Below are 23,433 nucleotides of genomic sequence, written 5' to 3'. Positions count from 1 at the left end.
ATTCCATACATAAGCTCAGTCTCTCAAAAATTAGCGAAGGTTCTCAAAAAATATAACATTAGAATTTTATTTACTCCGCTTCCTAAAATCCACTCTCTAATGAGCCATCCAAAACCTAGCCATCACAATCTAAAATATCCCAATGTGTACAAGATATGGTGTGACTGCGACATTCCTTACTTTGGCCAGACGGACAAGTCTATTGAATTGTGTATGGAGGAGCACAGGAGGGACATCGCTTACAAGAGAACACGTGACAGTACTTTATCCAGCCATATCCTTTTTTTCGGCCAATTATAATGATGAAAGCCATAGTCATACAATCCTTTGAGATAGATCTAACAACAATTTCCATTGCCATGGTGAATTGGAGAGAAAAACTGTAGAATCTAGAGAAATCATCGTCAACCCTGTACATTTAAATAATAATTTACGCTACAACCTCCCAGACTGTCATTCTGCTGTGATCAAATACTGGCGCAAAAATTTGATCAAATACGATCAAATACCCACAGTACATTTAATATTAGTATGAAGAGTGAGTTATATAATAGAGAAGTTAAATAATCCTGACTGAGAGACCAAGCAGTAAGTGGGTAGTAGTCTAATGTTAAAAAAAAATCTACTACCTTATGGTTACCCATGATACTGTTGATGGAGGTTGCCTGTGATTTTTTTTTTTTTTTTTTAGATCTTTGTAAGTGAGCACAGAAATTTTATTAGTAGGCTCAATTACTTGTCATAGTGAAAGAACTTGGTTGCAGATAAACCTAATTCCTACTATGATAAAACAGTTAATCCTATCTAATATAGCCTACTATATCTGTCAGTTATACAGGGTGTTCGGGATAAATTTGACAGTTTCGTAAGGAAAAAGAAAATCTTCTTTGTATCTATTAAATTTAATGAATTGACAAAAAAACATTACAGGCAGAGTTAATTACAATACTATCAACAAGATTTACTCAAAATAACCACCATTAGCATCGATCACAGCTTCAATTCTGCTTCGGAACCTCGAACAAGCTGATGCTACAGTCTCCCTGGGAAGGGCCGCAAAAACTGTTTTAATTTTATCCATTAACTGGGCTTTTGTATTACTGGAAGTGCGATTGGTGTCTTTTTCAACTGCGCCCCATACAAAATAATCCATGGGGTTAAGGTCTGGGGAGTTTGGAGGCCAAACATTTGGACTGGTGAAGTCGTAGAAATTTTCAGACAACCATTTTTGACTTTTCCCAGAGGTGTGGCAAGGGGCCGAATCCTGCTGCCATACATACGGCCTACCATTGGCTACCCTTGTTACCCAGGGCTTGACTACAGTTAGCAACTCCACGAACAAAGCCCGAATTCCAATGCCAGGGTTCTTCAACACCTGTTCCTGCAGATTTGCGAGGAATTCTGCTGTACGAACGCAATCAGATCGTCTGCTAGGGATCTTTCTTCTTGCTACATCCTCGTAGTCACCATTGCAAGTCTCTAGTTCATGCCTGATTGTTTTTACTGTATTCAGGGAGCATTGGGCAGCAGTCGTAATATCCTTATTTTGATGGCGGGCACGAATCATCATGATACAAGTTATTCTCTTCCATGATTCAGGTGGGTTCCAGCTATCCATCCTTTCTGACATCTTGTATATGAATGAAGAAGGGTCCAAACTTTTAAATGAAGAGAAGTGTGTGTTAATACATGTAACTTACGGAAAAATATAATTAATTATAAATATGTCAAATTTATCCCGAACACCCTGTATGTGTATTCTCTCAGTCTATTTCATAGGACAAAAAATCTGAATACCATTTTACGAAACTGGATAACTTTTCTTCACATATTCAGAATAAATTTATAGATTCTTATCCCAAATAATTAATTTTATTCTTATCTCAAATATTTTGAGAGTTACTGTAAAGATAATATGGTTTCATTAGTATGCACTAAACAACAGAAAAGAGAATTACTTCATCTTGTAAGGCTGCCAATTCTTCCAAAAGATGTGCTAATTTATCCCTTTGTCTTGCACGATTATGTCCAGTAATTTGCACAAGAGCAGAGAATGGATGCACACAGTGATTCAAAAAAGCTTCTACATATTCTTTAGCTTGAGTATTATTTAAAAGAGTGGACCTAAAACAAAATTTGGTAATGGTAAGTATACATTATCAAAATAATTAAATTTTCTTGTAAAATGCATTTGAGGAAAAATATGCAGATCAGAAATTAATTTTCGGCTTAATGGATGGAAGACAGCTGAAAGAACTAGACCTCACTGTATTTACATACCATTTAAATTCATATAACAGTATATTGATATATGGTGCAAGAGAAATAGAAACAAATCTTAATTAGAAGTAATCAATATTTCAGGGAAAATATGTAATCTTTTATCTTCAAAGAAGTTCTGCTGAAGAATTTCAATCTATTTAATATGAATCAGTCAATAAAATTTCAAAAGTTATTTGCTACTACTTCTGTAATTCACAAGTATTTCTCGATTCTGGTGTAACATAAGGTAGAATGCATGAAAGTGAGCAAGAACAGAGTTTGTATCATTAATGTGATTAAATTGTGTTAAGCAATCATTATAATAGATCTGCAGAATGACAACAATTCTGAATAAAAATGACCTGAAATACATTTGTACTATGATTAGATACAATAAGACTAATCTAATTAACACCGTTAATATTGACTAGCCTGATATCTGTTGAGAAATAAAAAGTGTGATTGAGAAATAGAATGTGGAAATAAGTAATAGAATAAGCAAAACTTTAATGTGGTAGAAGCCAGATGAATACATTTATATAGATTGACAGAGAGAAAGAAGTTAGCCAAAACACTAAACCAGCATTATTCAAGACTGTGCCAAAACAAATTTTAAGTTATTGATCTGAGATCTGAAAGCCAGGCTGGAAATAAACAAAGATTAGAGACTTCAAATATGATAGTTCTGAGAAAAATTAGAGAAGTGAACAGATGGCATCAATGGCAGAATATTAAAAATGTATATAACAGAAAGGAACTCAATTTGTTAACAATCAAGAATGTGAAGATTTTTGCTAACCTTTCCTCCGCACCCTCTGGGAGAGGAAAAACAGCCTCGATCTAGGTAAAAAAAATGCACTCAGTAGTGTTTTAGAAGATCAAATGTAGCAAATGATAATATAACTGCAATTTAAAAATTTTTAGTGAAACAACGGGCCAGTCAAGAAATACAGATGACTGATATCTGCAATTCTGTCACTGATCATCTGGAGATATGTTAATGCATTCTGTTGAATGTACTGAATATGAGTCAACCAAATCTTGGAAGTATACTAAAACCATCATTTCTGCTGATGTTTTAACTGGTTATAACAGGCTCCATACCATAGCTGGATGGGCAAGTTCCTTTAATCAGAAAAGACATGGATTAATTATATCATCATGACAAAAGCAATTTTATATAGTTTTTTTTTTTTTTTTTCTCAATTGAAGATGAGTTAGTTCCCTGTTACCTGTCCCATACAAAAATAACAAAGTTTTTTACTCCTACAAAGCAGTCAACTTGGCAGAAAACATGCACTATTAACCATCCATCCATCTATGAGGTGGTGTGAAAAGTTCTCAGCCTAACAATGAAAAGACGAATTTATAATTTCAAAATTATTTTTATTTTTCAGCATAATCTCCCTTAAGACTAATACATTTATTCCAGTGATGCTCCAGTGCCATTATCCTGTCCCTGTAATGGTTCTCAGTAAGATCTGCAAAATACCCCTCTACAACTGTAATCACCTCTTGATTCAAAGAAAAACGCTGACCAATGAGGAAGAGTTTTAGTTTTGGGAAGAGATAGAAGTCAGAGGGAGCCAAATCTGGGGAATAGGGTGGATGTTCCAACAATTCATAGTGAAGATCCCATAATTTTCCCATTGCCAAAACACCTTTGTGGGCAGGTGCATTGCCCTGATGAAAGATGTTTTTTTCTTCTGCAAACCGGGTCCTTTGTCATGAATTTTTTCATCTAGTCTGGTTAAAAGATCGGAATAATATTCCCCGGTTATTGTTTTACCCTTTTCAAGATAATTAATAAACAAAATGCTTTTAGCATCCCAAAACACCGATGCAATGACTTTTCCTGCTGATGGAACCGACTTTGTCTTCTTTGGCACTGAACAACTGGCTTCTGTCCACTGTTTTGACTGGTGTTTGGATTCTGGTGTGTAATGGTGAAACCTAGTCTTATCCATAGTAATAAATCAATGCACGAAATCAGTTTTATTCTTCTTAAAATGCTCGAAGCACTGTTCAGAGATTTTCATGCGAGTGCATTTTTGATCTGCTGTGAGCAAGCGTGTCACCCATCTTGCTCCAAGCTTTTTCATTCTTCATGCAAAATATATCCTACACGATCTTTTAAAATGCCTATAGTCTCAGCCAGCAATTTCACGCACTTTGACTTACCGGTCATCCAATACCATATTGTGCACTTGATCAATGATTTCTGGTGTTGTTACGCTTTTTGGACGTCCTTCATGTGGATCATCTTCAAGGCTGGTACGGCCACGTTTAAACTCAGCAGCCCATTTCTTAATTGTCGAAAACAAAGGAAGAGTGCCTATAAACTTTTATGAACTTCAAATGAATTTCTTTTGGCATTAAACCTTCTTTTTCAAAGAATTTTATAACCGCACGATACTCAATTTTATCCATTTCAAGGGATACAGACAACACTTTTGCTTCAGACAGCTGTATAAAACAAACTACTTGATAGAATGACTTGCAATTTCACATGGATGCTTATGACAGATGTACCAACTTAGGAAAAAAAAAAATCTTGCTGATAGTGTTGCCATCTATGGTTGAGACCGAGAACTTTTCAGACCACCCTCATATGTGGATGGATGGAATATATTCAACCCTTTTATGCTTTGTATGTATGTTATTTCAATGGTATCTGAATTTAATTTCAATGGACACTTCACATGCTATGATAAAGATGAACTGATATAGAGGTTATGCAAAAGGAATGATGTAGGCTTTGTAGACCTATGGTCTGAGTTTGGTGGAAAGAAGAATTTGTATAATGTTGATGGACTACACCTAAATGATTTTGGTGTTAAGTGTCTTGAGAGAGCTTCATTCACTGAGCATGCTGAAGGACAAATTCAAGAAAACTGAAGCAACTAGGATGAACACAGGTGAGTGCGTGTGAAAACACCCATGAAGTGAGTGAATGTGAGAATGGCCAACAAGTGTGGAATCTAGTCTCTCTCTCTCAAGCAAAAAAAAAAAAAATATTGAACAGGGAAGTTCTTTTAGGATGTAAAAGGTAGTTGGGGGGCCTAAATTGATGCTGGAATTTCCAAATACTAATGCTAGAAGTATTAGGAACAAGAGGAAGAAGTTTTTTGGCATTTCCTGGAGTACAGTACCACACTGATGGTACTGTACTCCAGGAAACAGATGAAGCTAGGGATTTAAGGATGGAGTGGACAGAGAGTTGAAGTTTAGAGGACATGCTGCTCAGGTAGCTCATAAGATTACTTAGCTACGGAAAAACACACTAACAAGTAAAGATAAGGAAACTGTTATTCCTCGTTATAAGGCCTTGATACATCCACGTGTGGATTACAGTGCTCAGGTCTGGTCTCATGGGTTTCTTGGGGATGAGAAAGTGGTGGAGAAGATTCAGAGGCGAGTAACCAAGATGGTGTGTGGATTGCAGAAATTGGTTGATAGTCAGAAAAGAGAGGATATTATAGAAACATTTAAGTTACTTAAAGGATTTTATAGGATTGATGCAAGGTTAGTAATGTTTCAGCACTAGAGGGTGCAAAACAAGAGGTCATCCCTGAAAGTTGAATAAACACATGGTTAATAGGAGTGTGAAGACTAGATTTATTGCTTGGAGAGTTGTGAATGAATGGAATGGGTTACCAGTGGCAATTGTATGTACTTTTGTCTGTTAATGAGTTCAAGAGTTTCAATGAGTTTCATAGTCCGCTATAACACTAACCTTATTTTTAGAACGGTGGTGGTTTCACACTGGGCTTGAAAATAGTTTGGTTTTTAGAACAGAGGTTTGAGATTTCATGTTGGAGGTTTAATGGAGTACTGGCAGCACTAAGAAAAGATTAAAAACTAATTTTAAAAAACTAATTCCAATATTTTGTCTCAGTCACTTAGACATCTTCAGGGAATACAAATAACATTTGTAACACACACACACAAAGACAACACAACACTTAATGAAACACGTGGGTGACTCTAAAGTCCTATCTAGGTGGTGTACTCTATCCAGGCATTTGTAGATGGCTGACGATGTAAACTGACACTCTGATGCCTAAATTTTGGGAAGTTTTATGCATCCATATTTGTTTAAATTAAGTTGATTTCTGAGTGCCGCCACAGATCCCAACACAGTCTTTCCTTTTTAAATTTACTGTGGTGGTGTTCTTCCAGAAGAGCCTGTGAGTTGTATCTAATACATGGTCTTCAAGGCCAGAATGAACACAATCATGATTGCAGATGTACGATTTTTGTTCATCTAAACGGATAGTGGCTGATCCATTTATCTGTCTGAAGTAAGCTGGCTTGCAGAAACAGAGTACTTTACAGACTTCAAGCCAGAGAGGAGGGATCTGATCTTTGGTAGAACAGATAAAGATAGTAAGTTTCCAGTGGGGCTTAAAAGCTGTGTAGAGGTTGTACTTTTTAAAGACCTGCTATTTTTTGTGCCACAGAAGTAGGGGATAGTGATGGCATTTCTGAAATCCTTCTGAAGCAATGGCTAAGGAATAGGAGAGGAACTGATTATTTTTTAAATTCTGTAATCACTGTAGCCATCGGAAAGGAAGGTGTTGTGTATTTGGTTGAATTCAGTTGAAAGAAAGGTTCCACCGGAACAAAGATTACAGGAAAGTTTGGTATTTATCTGCCTGTGTGAGCGGGTTTTCTATATACAGTGAAGGAGAAGTTACCATTCAGAAAGCGTGTAACTAAGGTGTCTAGGAAGAGTAAACTATTGTTATTTTCCTTTTCCATTATAAACTGGATTCTTGGATGCAGACTATTGAGGTGACTGAGAAAAGAGTCAAATGTGTCTGCACCATGAGGCCAAATAGAGAACACATCATCTACATATCTTAGCCAGATGGAAGGTTTGAGAGGGGACTGAATCTATGGCTCGTTTTTCAAAATTTTCCATGTAAAAATTAGCAAGAGTATCTTAGATCTCTTTTCCTTTGCCATCAATTTTGGTTATTTCGCTTGGAACAGTGAAGGAGAAGTTACCATTCAGAAAGCGTGTAACTAAGGTGTCAAGGAAGAGTAAACTATTGTTATTTTCCTTTTCCATTATAAACTGGATTCTTGGATGCAGACTATTGAGGTGACTGAGAAAAGAGTCAAATGTGTCTGCACCATGAGGCCAAATAGAGAACACATCATCTACATATCTTAGCCAGATGGAAGGTTTGAGAGGGGACTGAATCTATGGCTCGTTTTTCAAAATTTTCCATGTAAAAATTAGCAAGAGTATCTTAGATCTCTTTTCCTTTGCCATCAATTTTGGTTATTTCGCTTGGAAGAGCAAAATTTACAAACAGAAGGAGAGAAATGCTATGGGTTCCCCCTCTCACCCCACTTGGCAATTTTTACATGCCTACAAATGCCCATAGAGGGTGCACCACCACCAAGATAGGACTTTAGTATCACCCATGCATTTCATTAAGTACTGTGTTGTCTTTGTGTGAGTGTTACAAGTGTTATTTGTACTCCCTGAAGATATCTTAGTGCCTGAGACAAAATATTGGAGGCATTAAAATTAGTTTTTAATCCTTTCCTAGTGTTGTCAATACTCCATTAAACCTCCAACATGATGTCCTCCAGATTATCTAACCTCCTTATCTTCTCCAAGTCCTTACATACATAACAGACCTACAATCTATGCATATGAAATACACACACACATATATTTCAAAAACTCTATATATTTGAATTGTGTTTAAGTGGCTGAGTAAAGTGCTGAGGGTTTCAATACTATAGCCCAACAATGAGCACTATCTGCATATGTATGCCAAAATTTGAGTTTTAGATAAGTCAAATCAAGAGCTAACTGCAACATTGCCCTATATAAGTTACTTCACGATCATCATCAATTTCCTAATAGTTACCCTCAAGGGGTATATGAAGCTACTATGACAGCACTACATGATTACATTTACATTATTATTAATCTCCTACACACAAATTTCTTCCAAATTAGTCTATTATTTGTCAGCATCCAATATTATCATATCCAACATTTTGTGCTTCTAAGACACTTCTGACTCAATCGATCCACCTAGACCCTGGTCTTCCTCTGTGGTAAGCAGAGCTAATCACCTTAGATTAGCTCTGCTTACACATTCTTGAATGCTGATAATGTCAAGTTCTTTTCTAATATCTTCATTTTTAATATGATTCTGCAAATGACGCCATCAGTTCACTCCCCTAATTTTTCTCAGAATCCTCATATCTGTGGTCACTAGTCTTTGAGAGATATCCTTCATAATCATTCTTACTTTTATTTGCCACAATGTGAAATCCCAAAGACTTTTTTCACATGTCAAATAAAATTCCACATGAAATCCCAAAGACTTCTTTCACAATGTGGTGGAGTCATGACTATGGAAGGATACCTTTAATAAATGCTGATCTGTAGTGATGTGACAGAAGCATTCAAAATAGTTGAATTACTGAGTGATCATTATGCAAAGGATCATCCAAGTGAGGATACTGCTGTGACAGGAACTGATGTGAAAACAGATGTTGGTGAATTGGAAGTACTTAGGATATTGCAGAATCTCAATGCAAATATAGCTGTGGAATTAGATGGGATGGGATCTTGCATATTACGAGAACATGCAAAGGAATTGGCTCTCTCTTTTACTGGCCTGCTTAACTTATGTCTTAGTTCTGATAAATTCCTAACGGAGTGTCAGGAAGACAAAATAGTTCTGTTGCATAAAGGAGGCCAGAAGAGTGTGGTAGCAAATTATAAACCAATCAGTATCTCAGGAGTGGTAGTAAAAGTACTGGAAAAGTTGGTCAAGGACAGAATTCAGAAATGTATGGAATATGATACTCTATGGGAGACTCACAGTTTTGTGTAGGGTAGGTCATGCCTTAGTAATTTGCAATTTTTTTTTTAATAATAAATGACAACTGCATAGGATAAAGGGAATGGCTATATGATGATAATGATGAATATTGCAAAAGCATTTGACAAGATATGGATATGAAGTACCAAGATATGGATATATACCAAATGGTGGTATACAGAGAAGCAGAATCCAGGAGAAAGCAGATGACTAGCATTGTGCTGCTTAGTTATGCACTTGTACCCTACTGCTCAATGTGTGCATAATACAATGAAGCAAATGAAGGAATACAAAAGAAGAGAAATATTCAGTTGTTTGCTGATCCATTATCTAATAGTTAATCATTGTGATATAAACAGCTTGCAAGATGATTTAATTAAGTTGACAGCATAGACAAAAGACAACTGGCACTATTTCAATGTGGAAAAGTGAAAAGTTATGTATTTTGGGATGAAAAGATTACAAACGGTGTATATCACACTAATGCAACTGTACTCCAAGAAACTGATGCTAACAATGTGAGTGTTGGTGGATGGGGAGTTAAAGTTCAGAAAGCATATTACAAAAGCAGCCTCATAACTAATAATCCTCATAAGATTACTTAGTTATTGAAGAACACAATAATAAGCAAAGATGAAGTTATCGTTTCTCTTTGTAAGGTCTTATTAGGGCCACAGCTAGATTACTGTCCTCAGGTCTAGTCAATTTCTTGATTAGAAATTTCTCGAGGATGAGGAAGTGGCGGAAATGATCCAGAGGCATGCAATCAAGATAGTGAGTGATCTGTGAAATGTTCCTTGACAAAAGACTGAGGGTTTTTGAATTGCAAGATGGTTGGTAAGCAGAAAGGAGGGAATATGATAGAAACATTTAAGTTACTAAAAGAGTTTTACAAGATTAATGCAGAGTAAATATATCAGCACTTAGCTGGGGGGGGGGGAGAGCAGAACAAGGGTTTTCTGGAAATTGAGAAAGCAAGTAATGAACAAAGGTGTGAAGAAAGGACTAGATTTGTTTTTTTAGAGAGAGTGGTGAATAAGTGGAATGGACTGCCAGAGTCTGTTGCAAGTGTTTTATCAGTCATTGAGTTAAAGGAGAGGTATGATGGATACTCTGTGGAAGTTTAGGTTTCCTCTTATGAATTTTCAGACTCCACAGAAGTATAGTGTGCAGTAATAATAATCATCTCTTTAAGTTGTTTTTGGAATCATTTTCTCGCCTCTGCTTTGACTTGTTCATTATTTTCAAAATGGATACTTCAAGAATGTCTTACATTTAGAAAATATCCAGAAGTGTGATGAAGGTAAGGGCAGGATGTTTGGATGACGTTCCATAACTTTATACCTAATTACTTCAATGGCTGTTAAAGTGGACAAAGTGGCTGGTACTTTTCTAAACTGAAGACAAATTTCAAGGGTATCCATTTTAAAAATAATGTTTGAATTGAAGCAGACATGAGAAAATAGTTTTACAAATATGTTTGTAGAACTATTTTCTACAAACATATTTGTAGAAAATAATTTAGTGAAGAAAACATTAAAAAAAGGGAGAAAGATAATGTCAAGGAACAGTGTATGAAATAAAGATTTCAAACCATTTTTTTTTTCTCACTGATACACTGCTTGGAAAGCAGTCAACAGACACCATAATGTGAGGAACAAACAGCCATGGGGTCCACCTTAATAAGATGTAGGATGACCTCTTTTCGCTGCAATAATAACACCAATCCTACAAGGCATACTATCTGCAAGTGTACAATAGCGATGAATGGGAATTTTGGACCATTCTTACTGTAGGCATGTAATGAGGTCATGGACTGTTGTGATGCAGCTATCCACTGACCTCACCTGATGCTCCAGTTCATCCCACAGATGTTCAAACAGGGGTGACATCAGGGCTCTGTGGAGGCCAGTCAAGTGTGGTGAGGTTCATATCCACAAACCACGTCGTTATAGCAGCAGCCTTATGACACAGTGCAATTTCTTGCTGAAAGAGACAATGGTCAGTTCTGTAGAAATACCACAAAGTAGGAAGCATTGCATTGTCCAGAATGTTCAGATACCTCTCAGAGTTCAATGTTCGTGGCACCACAATAGAGATCTGAAGCCAAAACAGGACCATGCGATTGCACTGCCATCTCCTAATTTCATAGTTGGGTTAGGCACTCTGGTAAGAGATGTTCACCAGGCATCCACCACACCCATCCATCTGCTCAGTAGAGGATGTAGCGTTATTCTTTGCTCCATAATATAGCTTTCCAAGCTACCACATTCCACTCTATATGCTCTTTGTACTACTAAAGATGACATTGAATGTTGGTTCGGATAATGTGGAACTTGCATATTGCAGTCCTATCATAGAAACCCATGTTGTGAGCCTTGGTTCTGAATGTTTTTGTCCAGATTTCTGTTCCAGTCAATGCCTGGAACTCCACATTCAACACGTCATCTGAAGAATGGCAGTTTTTACATATTATCCTTCGTAGCACCTTATGGGCATGTTTAGTGAGTGTGGTGGGTTGTCCAGTGTGGGTAGCACTTGCAGCTGACTACCTGCACTTTCATCTCGGTATAGTTTCACCAATTGTTGACCTATGATAGCCACTTTGTCAACAATTTGCTGAACAGATATTGTGATAGGATGCCTGCAACATGGCATCCTATCACAATGTCTCTTTCAAACGACACCAGTTCCTTTCTCGTAGCCATTTCACATGGACACAGTTATACTGACTTGGGTGCATCATATTCCTCTAATTTATACTGACTACAAGCACAACTCATTACATTGCATAATGCACCTTGTCCATGGAGGTGTCTGTTGATTTCTTCCTAAGCAGTGTATATCTCTTCAGGATATGAGGAACTAATGCAACAGAGATATTACTTTTTCAGAACATGCCTCACAATATATAGAAATATCACAAAACATAACATAAAAATTATAAATGAAATACATAATTAAAATTGGCAAATTATGATCATTACTATGTAAGAGAAGCTAAAATCATTTGGAACTAAAAGAATAATAAATTTTGGATTAATTACATATTCAGATCAGTTGCATGTCTAGATCTTTGTTCTGTTCTATAATGAAATACTCATCTATGTCAGAGCATACCAGCTTTTGCACGAAGCATATTCAATTACATAGCCAAATGTTAGCAAAGACATTGCTTTTTCTTGATTCTTGGTCATCTGAAGGTAATGACAGTCCAAATATACAAAGTTTCTGTTTAGATAAATAATGGTACATTGTATTGATTTAATTAGAATTCACATATAAAACCAAAGAATGAAATTACATTCTAACCATGCTTCAAACCTGACAGGCAAACTAAAGAACTAGAACATTGAACTATTCCCACAACTCCGAGAATGCCTAACCAAAGATAAATATGACAAAGAGTCTGCAATTCCCGGATTTGTATCCGACTAGTTCCAGATTAATATGCCAGTCAATCACATACATCTGCACCTTTAAAACATCACCAAAGCATTTCCAAGCATGGATACAGTTCTCATCACAAATACTTGCTGTAAGAATGGTATACATAATGTTAATCACTGCCAACTATGTGTTTACATGGTAATTATCCATTAAGATTTATAAAGATAACGTTCAATACAAGATAATAAGGAAAACTTAATGCACGTCCTTTATAGAGAAAAACTGAACACCAAAATAATGAATCACAAGTGATATATAATAAAAGACATGAATACAGGAAGATGAAGGTAAATCATGTTCACAACAGTTTCCTTAAGTTAATGATAACATTATTTCATCAGGATGGTGGGACATCTTACACCACAGAGTATTAATGAACACTGCAGGTCAGTTATTTCCCAAATATGTCTTATCCAGAAATGGAAAAATAATTATCCAACAAGACTGACTGATATGATATGTGATTATTTTTTAGTGGGATATATGAAACGCAAGGTCTACACGCTGTTCCCAATATCGTCAACTAAAATTAACAATTCAGTAAGAGAACCATAATCCTAGTGCAAATGCTGTGTTATGCATTATAATGCTGAATTTCAGATGAAAATCAAGTGAAATGTTGTACCTGAATTTCAGAGGAAATTCAGATATGACATTTCATAATTATTATTATTATATGGTATCTCCATGGAGTCGGGAGACTCACTGTGGGAAGCCCAAACTATTATATAGACACGGAAACCTATCACACCTCTCCTTAAACTCATTCACTGTCAGGGAACTCACAACTAATTCATTCCACTCCACCACTCTTCATGCAAAAAATCTGGTCTGCACACCCAACTAACCACACTCTTACACAACTTCTATGGAGCCCCTAGTTCTCTGACTATTTGTCATATATTGAAAAATTTCCTTTATATTAATTTTATAAATCCCCTTTATGTCTCCTCTTTTCTGCCTATCAACTAAACTTCGTAACCCATAAACCTTCAACCTGTTCTCATACGGAGCATTCCACAGACCTGTCACCAGCTTAGTTACTCATCTCTGCATCTTCTCTACCACATCCTGGTCTCTAAGAAATCCAAGTGACTAAATCTGTGCACAGTAGTCAAGATGCAGCCGAATCATAGTTTATCTTTATCTTGACTTGTTAGCATGTTTTTCAACATCCAATTAATCCTTTGAGATATTTTACCAACTTTAGCAATATGCCATCTGAACTTCAACTCTCTGTCCACGATTATCTCAAAGTCCTTAACCTCATCAATTTCCTACAATCCTGCAATAACATCAATATAATACACCATATGCAGCCTTTTCAACCTGAAGTGCATAACCTTACATATTGCAACAATAAATTGACAATCATTATCCTTTGTATAATCACTTCTGTACACACACACATTTATCACGGGGGTGGCCAGACACACAGTTGCTTGCATCCTTCCTAATATCTCTAATTTCCCTGGTTTTGCACTTGCAAATTCTCACTAAACAACATTTTCTCCAAACATGTAACTTCAAAACCATTTTAATGTAGTCTGTCAGGCATACATAGGTCCTTTCATCCAAATTCACTCCATACATCAATAAACTGCACAATTTTCTCATAGACTCATTAGATCATGGGCTTTCTTCTCAACTATGTCCTATCACATTGAGGCAGCAGACTCACAATTTTTACTTTCTTACTCTATATATTTTCTTCTTGCAACAACTTTTTCACATCTTCACTCATTGCATATTTCTCCCCTTTCAACAGTGGCACAGCTGGAGGGGGGGAGTCATCCCCAGGTGGCACTTTTTTGGGGGTTTCACGTGAGACACAATTTCATTTGTCGACGATTCTTTTATTTATGTTAACTTAGTAATTTATTTATTACTTATATTTCTATAAATATTTATTACTTAATAATTAGTTTTTAACAACTATATTGTCTGCCTGGTTGGCCAAGTGGTTAGCATATCCACTCTCCAGCCAAAAGGCTGCAGGTTCAAATCCCGCCATGGCATGGATGTTTGCGTTTGTCTGTGAAAGCATTAGTGGTGGTAGTAGATGGCATTGGTGTTAGATGATGAAGGTTGGTGGAGTAGTGAAACAAAGAGTTGTAGAGTTGATGCCCTCCCTTGATGAGTCTTTGGACTCCCTGGAGGTGTGATGTAATAATAATAATAATACTTACAACTAAAATAAATAAAATATACATAACAAAACCATTACATTTCTCTATCATAATATAATTCAAATTCTTAAAAATAAAACAATAAAATGCATGGCAAGGCGATTGCTTTATTGCTTATACTGTGGCAGCTGCTTCTCAGCAGCGGGCACCGCACAGTCAGTAGACATTTGCGAAAATGTTTTTTTTTTTTTCTTCTTCTAATTTTGCGTATAACTAATGCCATCAACAGGATTTTGGGGCCCCGGTAATAATAATATCTCTGTGGTTCCCTATTATATTAGAGTTTTTGCTTAACCCTCTTGATGCATGTATGTAATGTATAAAAATTAACAAACATGATTCTGTTTTTATCCTAACAATGCTAAAATGCCTGCTTCATCATTAGTTTTTTCTAATCTGTTACACATTTATATCATTTGGCTTGTTATCGAAACCATTGAAAAAATATTTATTATATTCTTTATGTATGGTTAGTCTAGAGCACGGGTGGACAACCCTTGGCATGCCTGCCAAACGTGGCACAGCAACGACTTTTTTCCGGCACGCAACCCAGGGCTCATCTTAAAAAAATACATTTCAAACATCTTCATTGACTTGTATATTTTAACTTAATATAATACAATTTTATTAAGTACAGAGATACCAAATAAAAATGCAATAAATAAGCAAACCCTACCAACTGTTTTAGTAATAAGAAAATAAGAAACAAATATCCTATTTCCAAGCCATCTATTTCCACGATATACTGATGTAAAAGTTTCATCCAGTTCAGTTGTTGCATCATTCGTCAGGCATCTAGATGTGGCATGACTCCTTTACCATCATTTGATGATGGTAAAGGAGTCATTTTTAATAAAAATGACTTTAATTTTTAATAAAAAATTTTTATTAAAAATTATTTAATAAATTCCAAATCCATGATATATCTTTTCATGTTTTATACAGAATGTATCCATTTTCTAAAGTGTATATATATATGTGGATTTTATTAAATTCTAAGTCATTAAAATATGGATTGGAAGTATTTATTGTCAATTAATATGTTTAACTTATTAGATATAAAAGCAAATTTCCTTTACATTGCCATAAACATACCGTATTTACTTGAATATAATTAACACTTTTTTCCCCCCAAAATTAAAGCTAAAAATTGTGGTGCGAGATATATGTGGGGATTTTCGGAAACTAAAGTTTTCAGTTTTTTTCTTAAATCCACGCATATATCTCGCACCACGATTGCAATTGCTATTTCCTGCCTAGACAGCAGTTTCTTGTGTGCATCCTACCCAAATAGCATCATCTTCTTTCCCATTAAATAACGGGAAAGAAGATGACGAATTTACAAGACTTGAGATACTTAATGAACAATCCTTCACGAATGACTAATGAACAGACAGCTATGGTACTAGGCCAGTAAAGATATAGCAGCTATGAAGACGTGCATATGATTGGTGCGGTATTAACAAAAGATCGCGTGAGTCAAAGATAAAAGCCAGCACACGATTTTTGAATTCAAATGCTAATTCTCTTCAACCAAATTCAATATCTGAAAGTGCCATAACAATATTCACTATATATTTCTTAGCTTTAACACATTTACGAATTTTAACACTTTCCGTTGATTTTTATTGTTGCTTTGCATTTGAGCTGGGTGAACAGACTCCCACACATCTAGTTTTTAGTGTCTGCCAGTTATATTCCAGTAAATACAGTAAGTTATTTTTAAAGCTATGTGAAATGTATTAGCAATATTCAGGATTATGAAGTGTAATCTGCATGTGATTAGAATGCATGTGTACCCTTCTCTTTCATTTGCATGTGTGTAAGTCGGCTAATAATTGTACTAATTTTTGGTTTGCTTAAACCTGGTTGGTATAAGGAGAGAGTGATTATGATGAGATCGAGTCCAAATTACAATTTTTGTCAGTGTCTATATGTCTCTGTTCACATTTTTACACCCCATAATCCAATTTTTATTAAAGTTAAAAGCTGTATGAATAAAGCAATTATTTAATTGCTTTCTTATATATATATATTTATTTGCTTCCTGCTCTTTACAGATTGAGCAGAATGTCACAACCACCAGCAAAGAAACATAAGACATTCAAATGAAAAGGATATTAGACAATTTAAAGAATACTGGATTGAAAAATGTGGCATGATTAAGAAAGATAATAAAGAATTATGCATTTTACGTTCCAAATAATTTGTAAGACTTCTTCTGTAAAATGACATTTTGAAACTGTTCATAAGAAATTAAGTAACAAATGTGATCAAGAACAAAGAATTAATTTCTCGTGAACTGACCAAGACAAAAAAATAGTCCGATACTTAGATGAAATTTATTTCAGGTAGGCCTAGTTCCAACTTAGTTGCTGCTAGTTTTGATGTTTCAAAAGTTATTGCCCAATGTGGAAAACTACTCAGTGATGAGGAGTATATTAGGGAAGCATGGCTAGAATGTGCTCCGTTCCTTTCTGACAATCTTTCAGAAAAGATAAAAATTATCATCATCATCATCATCATCAAATTCCTGCTGTGTACCCTCAAGGGGTGTACAGGATATGACAGTACTACATGAAAAAATTACATCATTACTAACTTCTTATCTGCAATTTTCCTCCAAATCACTCTGTTACTTGTGAAGACTCCAATATTATCAGATCTTATATTTCTATCGTCTAAGGCACTTTGTACCGTATCAATCCACCTATATCTTGGTCTTCTTCTGGGTCGTTTTCCTGCCAACCTGGCAGAGAACGCTTGTTTTGCTAATCTTTCCCTCGCCCATTCTGTTTAAGTGACCATACCACCTGAGATTAGCTCTGCTAATGCATTCCTGGATGCTGACAATGTCAAGTTCTTTCCTAATATCCTTGTTTTTAATATGATATTGATGCCATCTGTTCACACCTTTTAATCTTTCTCAGGACTCGCATATCTGTGGTCTCTAGTCTTTGGTCAAGTGTTTTACTCCTGACCCAGCTCTCAGATCCATAAGTTAAAACTGGTTTGAACACTGTCTTGTACACAGCTAATTTAGTGTTCCGACTAATTTCTCTCTTATTCCATATGAATTTATTCAATTGACTTCCCACCATACCAGCTTTGCTGATTCTGTTGTCTATTTCTATATTTAATTTACCATCTTCAGTAAAAATTGTGCCTAAGTAGCTGAAATGTTTTACTTGTTCCACAGGTTCTCCATTCACAACACAGTTGACATTTTTAATGATTCTGCCTATTTTCAATGTCTTTGTCTTGTTATTGCTGACCTTCATACCATATCTATCACAACAGTTATTCAATTTAGTCAGGGAATGTTGCAGACTTGTCACGGATTTATTTAGAAGTATAACATCATCCGCATAAAGCAAAGAGCTGACATTAACATCTCCAATTTTGATATCAGGTTTAATACCCCTTTCCTTCATAATGTGATCCATATAGATAATGAATAACAGAGGGGATAATGTACATCCTTGTCTCACACTAGATTTAACATTAAACCATCTTCCTGTACTTCCTTCAATTCTAACTGTTGACTTACAACTCAAATAAAGACTAAGTATTGCTTGATATAATGCCCCATTGACACCATATAACTGCAGCGTATTGAATAGCTTCTCTCTTGGCACCTTGTCATATGCCTTTTCCAGTTCGACAAAACTTAAATACAGATCTTTGTTATATTCTCTTGCTTTCTCAACTAATTGTCGTAAAGTGAAGATCTGATCCTGACAGCCTCTATTTGGCCTGAATCCAGCTTGTTCTTCACCAAGCTTTTCTTCCACAATTCTTCTCAACCGTTTCTCAAGTATACTGGCATAGATCTTGCCAGGAACACTCAGTAGGGAAATACCTCAGTAATTCTCACATGCAGTTTTATTTTCCTTTTTATATATGGGTACTATGAGAGCTCTACTCCAATCATCGGGAATTCGTCCCTCTGTCCAGGCTTTCTGAACTATGCAGTGCAGCCACTGTAAGACTTTTATACCACCATACTTCAGCATTTCCGGTCGAATATCATCCACTCCCGCTGCCTTTCCACATTTCAAGCCTTTGATGGCTTTTTCTACTTCAAGTATGGATATGTATTCCTGACTGCATGCCTGGTCAGTGTTTTTTATCACTGTGCTGTCATCACTGCTTGTTTCATTTAGCAGTTTTTCAAAGTAATTACTCCATACTTCAAGGATATCTTTTTCTCCTGTTTTCATGTCACCTTTATCATCTCTAACTCCTTTTACAGCACTCTTTCCTCCATTCCTAAGCTTCTTCAACATTATATATATTTGATACATACACATATACATTAGATAAAAATTATTCAGTGCATTAACATGTTCATTGCCAATCACGCGATATCACGCGATGCGAGTTCTCACCAAACGGCCGATCACGCGTTATCGCGTGGACGTCACTAACTAAATAAAAAAATTAAAAAAATTTGGCCACCACACGAAATTCCAATTTTCAGCTTGGCGATGAACGATACGCGTGATGCGAGTTCTCACCAAACGGCCTATCACGCGTTATTGAGTGGACGTCGCTAACTAAATAAAAAAATAAAAAAAATTTGGCCACCACATGAAATTCCAATTTTCAACTTGGCAATGAGAGTGTTAAAGAATTGTCTGAGTAGAAAAACAATTAAGGATAGAATACTTAAGTTGCAAAGGAATACAGCAGAGCAATTAACAAAAGATTTGGCTTCATGTAAGTTCTTTTCTATTTGTGTTGATGAGAGCACAGACATTACATTATCAGCTAGGTTGGCAATCTTTGCTCGATTTTGTAGGGATGAGGAAGTATGCAAAGAGATGATTAACCTTGCAACACTACCTGAGCGTACGTGGGGTTGAAATATGTAAAGCAGTTAGGAACGAATTATCTATTCAGCAAATTGATATTTCAAAAGTGGTATTCGTCACAACAGATGGTGCACCCAGCATGATTGGTAAGGAAGCAGAATTTGTAAATCTGTTTGCAAAACATGTTGGTCATCCACTAATAGTTTTTCATTGCATCCTACATGAGGAGAATTTATGTGCAAATGCTGGCCTAAAGGAACTTCAAGAAGTGATGCAAACAGTAACCAAGGTTGTTAATTACATTTCTGCACTTGCTTTGAATAAAAGACAATTTCAGAATCTATTGAATGAAGTGGATTCAGTGTACAAAGGACTAATAATGTACAACAATGTTCGTTGGCTTAGTCGATGTCTTGTTCAGAAACGATTTGTTGAATGCCTGGATGAGATAAATCTCTTTTTGACTAATCAAAAAATGTCTTATTAAGAAATGTATGACATCATATGGGTTTGAAAAACTGATGTTTATTACAGATTTTTGAGAACATTTAAATAACTTGAACCTCAAACTACAGGACACGAAAACATCTTCAAATAAACTTGCAGATGTTTTCGTGGATAAATGTGGAAGATTTTGAAATGCCGTTGATTGATTTTCAAAGTAGCTCAATTTGGAGGCAGAAATTTGTTGACTTCAAAGTTGACTTGGAAAATATTGAAAAGGATCAATTAGAGATGGGAGTAACAGAGATAGAAGTGCAGAAAAAGGGGTACTAAGAACTTGGAATGCTGTTTCCGAAACTTTTGTATGTTTAAAAACCCTTGCAACAGCATTAATATCAATTTTTGCATCTACATATTTTTGTGAATCATTGTTCTCAGTGATGAATTTTGTCAAGTCTCGTAACAGGAGACTCTTAATGAAACTAGTAGCACATGCGTATCTCTAAAGGTTACAAAATATAAACCTGATATAAATTAATTGTCATTAGTGATGCAGCAGCAGCCTCATTGATGTTAAATAAATAAAATGTCCACTATTTTTCTTTCTCTAGTTTTGATTTGATGTTTTCTGCTAAAAATGGTAAAGATTAACTTCTGTTTAATATATTATGTAGGCAAAATAACAATTTATTTTGTTTGTAATTTTTATGTATTACTCGTAAGCGATTAAGAAGTAATACAATTATATCTTTAATTTAATTTTATTTTATTGTGCTTTAGTCAAGTAAAACGATTATGAGATTGTGCACTACAATATATTGGGAAAACTTGAAAAAACTTGTCTGATTGAGCTTTATATAAAAAAAATCAGAATTATTGTTTACTCTTTTGCTGATGTTAAAAATTGCGTCTTTAAATTGTGCAGCTTTATATGGCATCTAGAATTATACTTAAATGCAAATAAAAAATATTCACGCTATCAACAGGGTAGAAGGACTTTTAAGTAAAAATTCCGTTCTCTAATTTTTACATTCATTCAATCTTTACAATATTCTTTGATTTTACCATTCTTATGTGATTTTTGATTATTTGAAAAAGTCTTCTCAATACTTAAAAGACACCAAATAATAATATGTTCCTCAAAATTTCAGTCGGCACGTGAGAAAATTTTGTATCAAAGATTTGGCAATTTTGGCATGCACAAGTTGCTCACCCCTGGTCTAGAGTCTAGATTTAAACAAATCAATCATACTGCTGCACGTTTGGGAGTTTACGGCGATCAGGGAGCTGCAGCAAAAACACCAGCCAGTCTTACCAGTGGTGATGGTGACTAAGCCTCAGACTGTCAGAAATGCTATGTCTTGTTGACTTTTTTGTAGTATTTTTGGTGTGTATTAGGAAGGATGGCAAAAGCTCTAGCTACGGCACTGCCTTTCAAATAATTTGTTCTGCCATAACAATCATCTCTTTCACTTCTCCCTTCTAACAGCATCAGTAACATCCCTGATTTTTGCATCTGGGAAACATACTTTTGTCACTTGCTCATTATATATACCTCTTATCATCGAATCGCCATAAAATATTGTATCCTTATTTGCAGTTTCTTACACTTTCACACTTTCTGAAGTCACATTTCCTTTCATTCATAATGGTGGAACTAAATTTTAAAATCTCCTTTTCCCTTATGATAATTTTTCAATTGCACGAGTCAATATAATTATATTAAAATTCCAGTGCAATGCTACATATTTTGTCTCAAATAATAAAATATTGCATCTAGGAGAATGAGGTTTGTGTGTGGGTGTGTGTGTGAGTATAAAAATATTTACCTTGGCATTAAAGCTGGTGGCTTGATAAAAATTCTGACAGCATCTCTTAGTATCTCCACCACAGGAAAACTGCCTAAAATTTTACTTGGCTCACCTAGATATAATAACTGAAAAAAGTTATTCTCAACATCTGATTTAAAACAAGTTCTAATAAAAAATGATAATACCATATTTAAAATGATTTCAAATCATACATAAACTGTTGTAGCAAAGCATTATGAATTATTTTTATCTCAAGAGTACACCAGTGATTGGTAACAGCCACTTTTTACATGACTTATTTTCTCCTTGCATGTTTATTTTATTATTATTTTTATGGTAATCTTAAACAACAGAGACTATTCTTATTAAGACAGGTAATTCCTATTTCTATAGGAATAGGATATTCACTATAAAACCATCAGATCAACTGGAGAAATGCTATCAAGACCAAAAGGCTTCACAGGACTATTCATCTCCAGCAAAGAGTGGAAAGGTTAAACAAAAGTTAAGGTTAATTAGCTATAATGAAATTATGAAAATATCGACAATCAAAATTCTTTCTTTCAAGATTACACAGTGCATTTATCGTGTAGAATTTATGGAAACAAAAACACACATTAGAGCGATTACTTTATTTATAATTAAGAAAATAATACTTGACGTTTTGGCCTCTATATCGAGGTCATCATCAGGCAAACATACACATGAACAAGACACAAGCTACAAGACACTATACAAAAGTAAGCTAAATCTAACTGCTTTGGTAATGATTTATGCTAGCCTGATCTCTGGTGAAACAAACAAACAAAAAAAATAATAAAATAAAATAAAAATATCACTAAATAAACAGAAATAAAATCAGTACATACTTTTTATACATAATACATTGGTGTCCATAAAGCTGAGGATGAAGTACATTTTTATCCATATATAAAAAATTTTCATGACTACAGCCAAATGTGGACAAATTTACTGCTGGCATGCTAATAAATTATATTACACAAAAAATGGGTTATAAATTTCCTAAGGAAGTAGCTAAGGAATTAACACACAGTGCTTACAGAAAACTATGCGGAAAGACATTTCAGCATGGAATATGTCCATCCTGAATTATGATGCAGCTCTCACATTATACCATGCTTAGCATCGAGTGATTCAGGAGTTATTATTATTATTATTCAGGCCTCCATGGAGTCAAATGACTCATCGAGGAAGATCCTTCCTAGGAAACACAAAGTCTATCATACCACTCCTTGAACTCACTGACCATTCTTGCTCTCACCACTCTATCAGGCAATGCATTCCATGGTTCAACCACCCTCTATGCAAAGAAACCACTCATCACCCTCCTGCTCACAGCTTCCTTTCATAACTTCCAGGGATGGTCCCTTGTCATCACTCCTTCCCACTGCTCCACCAAGCGAAAGAACTCCCCAGTATCAACCATGTACCCACCACTCAACAGTTTAAAAGTCTCAATCATATCACCTCTCTTTCTTCTATCTACCAAACTCTGCAGTCCACATTCTCTCAGCCGATCCTCATAACTAACATTGTACAGTCCTAAAACCATCTTTGTTATCCACTCTGTACCCTT

General features: G+C 35.4%; 1 protein-coding gene across 2 annotated transcripts in view; it reads right to left on the bottom strand.

Annotated features, from left to right (window-relative positions):
* Naa35 (N-alpha-acetyltransferase 35) overlaps positions 1-23,433 on the bottom strand; it is a 440,678-nt gene that overhangs the window by 129,513 nt on the left and 287,732 nt on the right. For both annotated transcript variants that reach the window (XM_090406587.1, XM_090406588.1), the window contains exons 13-14: positions 21,855-21,961; positions 1,959-2,124 (exon numbers count right to left, since the gene is read on the bottom strand). In XM_090406587.1, the coding sequence (XP_090262713.1) occupies positions 1,959-2,124; positions 21,855-21,961 (273 nt within the window). The remainder of the gene's footprint in view (positions 1-1,958; positions 2,125-21,854; positions 21,962-23,433) is intronic.

Source organism: Typopeltis vanoorti, chromosome 16 (genome assembly GCF_054136105.1).
Source record: "Typopeltis vanoorti isolate ZY-2024b chromosome 16, IOZ_Tvanoo_1.0, whole genome shotgun sequence".
NCBI classification, from domain to species: Eukaryota; Metazoa; Arthropoda; class Arachnida; order Uropygi; family Thelyphonidae; genus Typopeltis; species Typopeltis vanoorti.
Note: the sequence above shows the minus strand (reverse complement) of the source record. Positions and strands in the feature narration are given on the sequence as shown.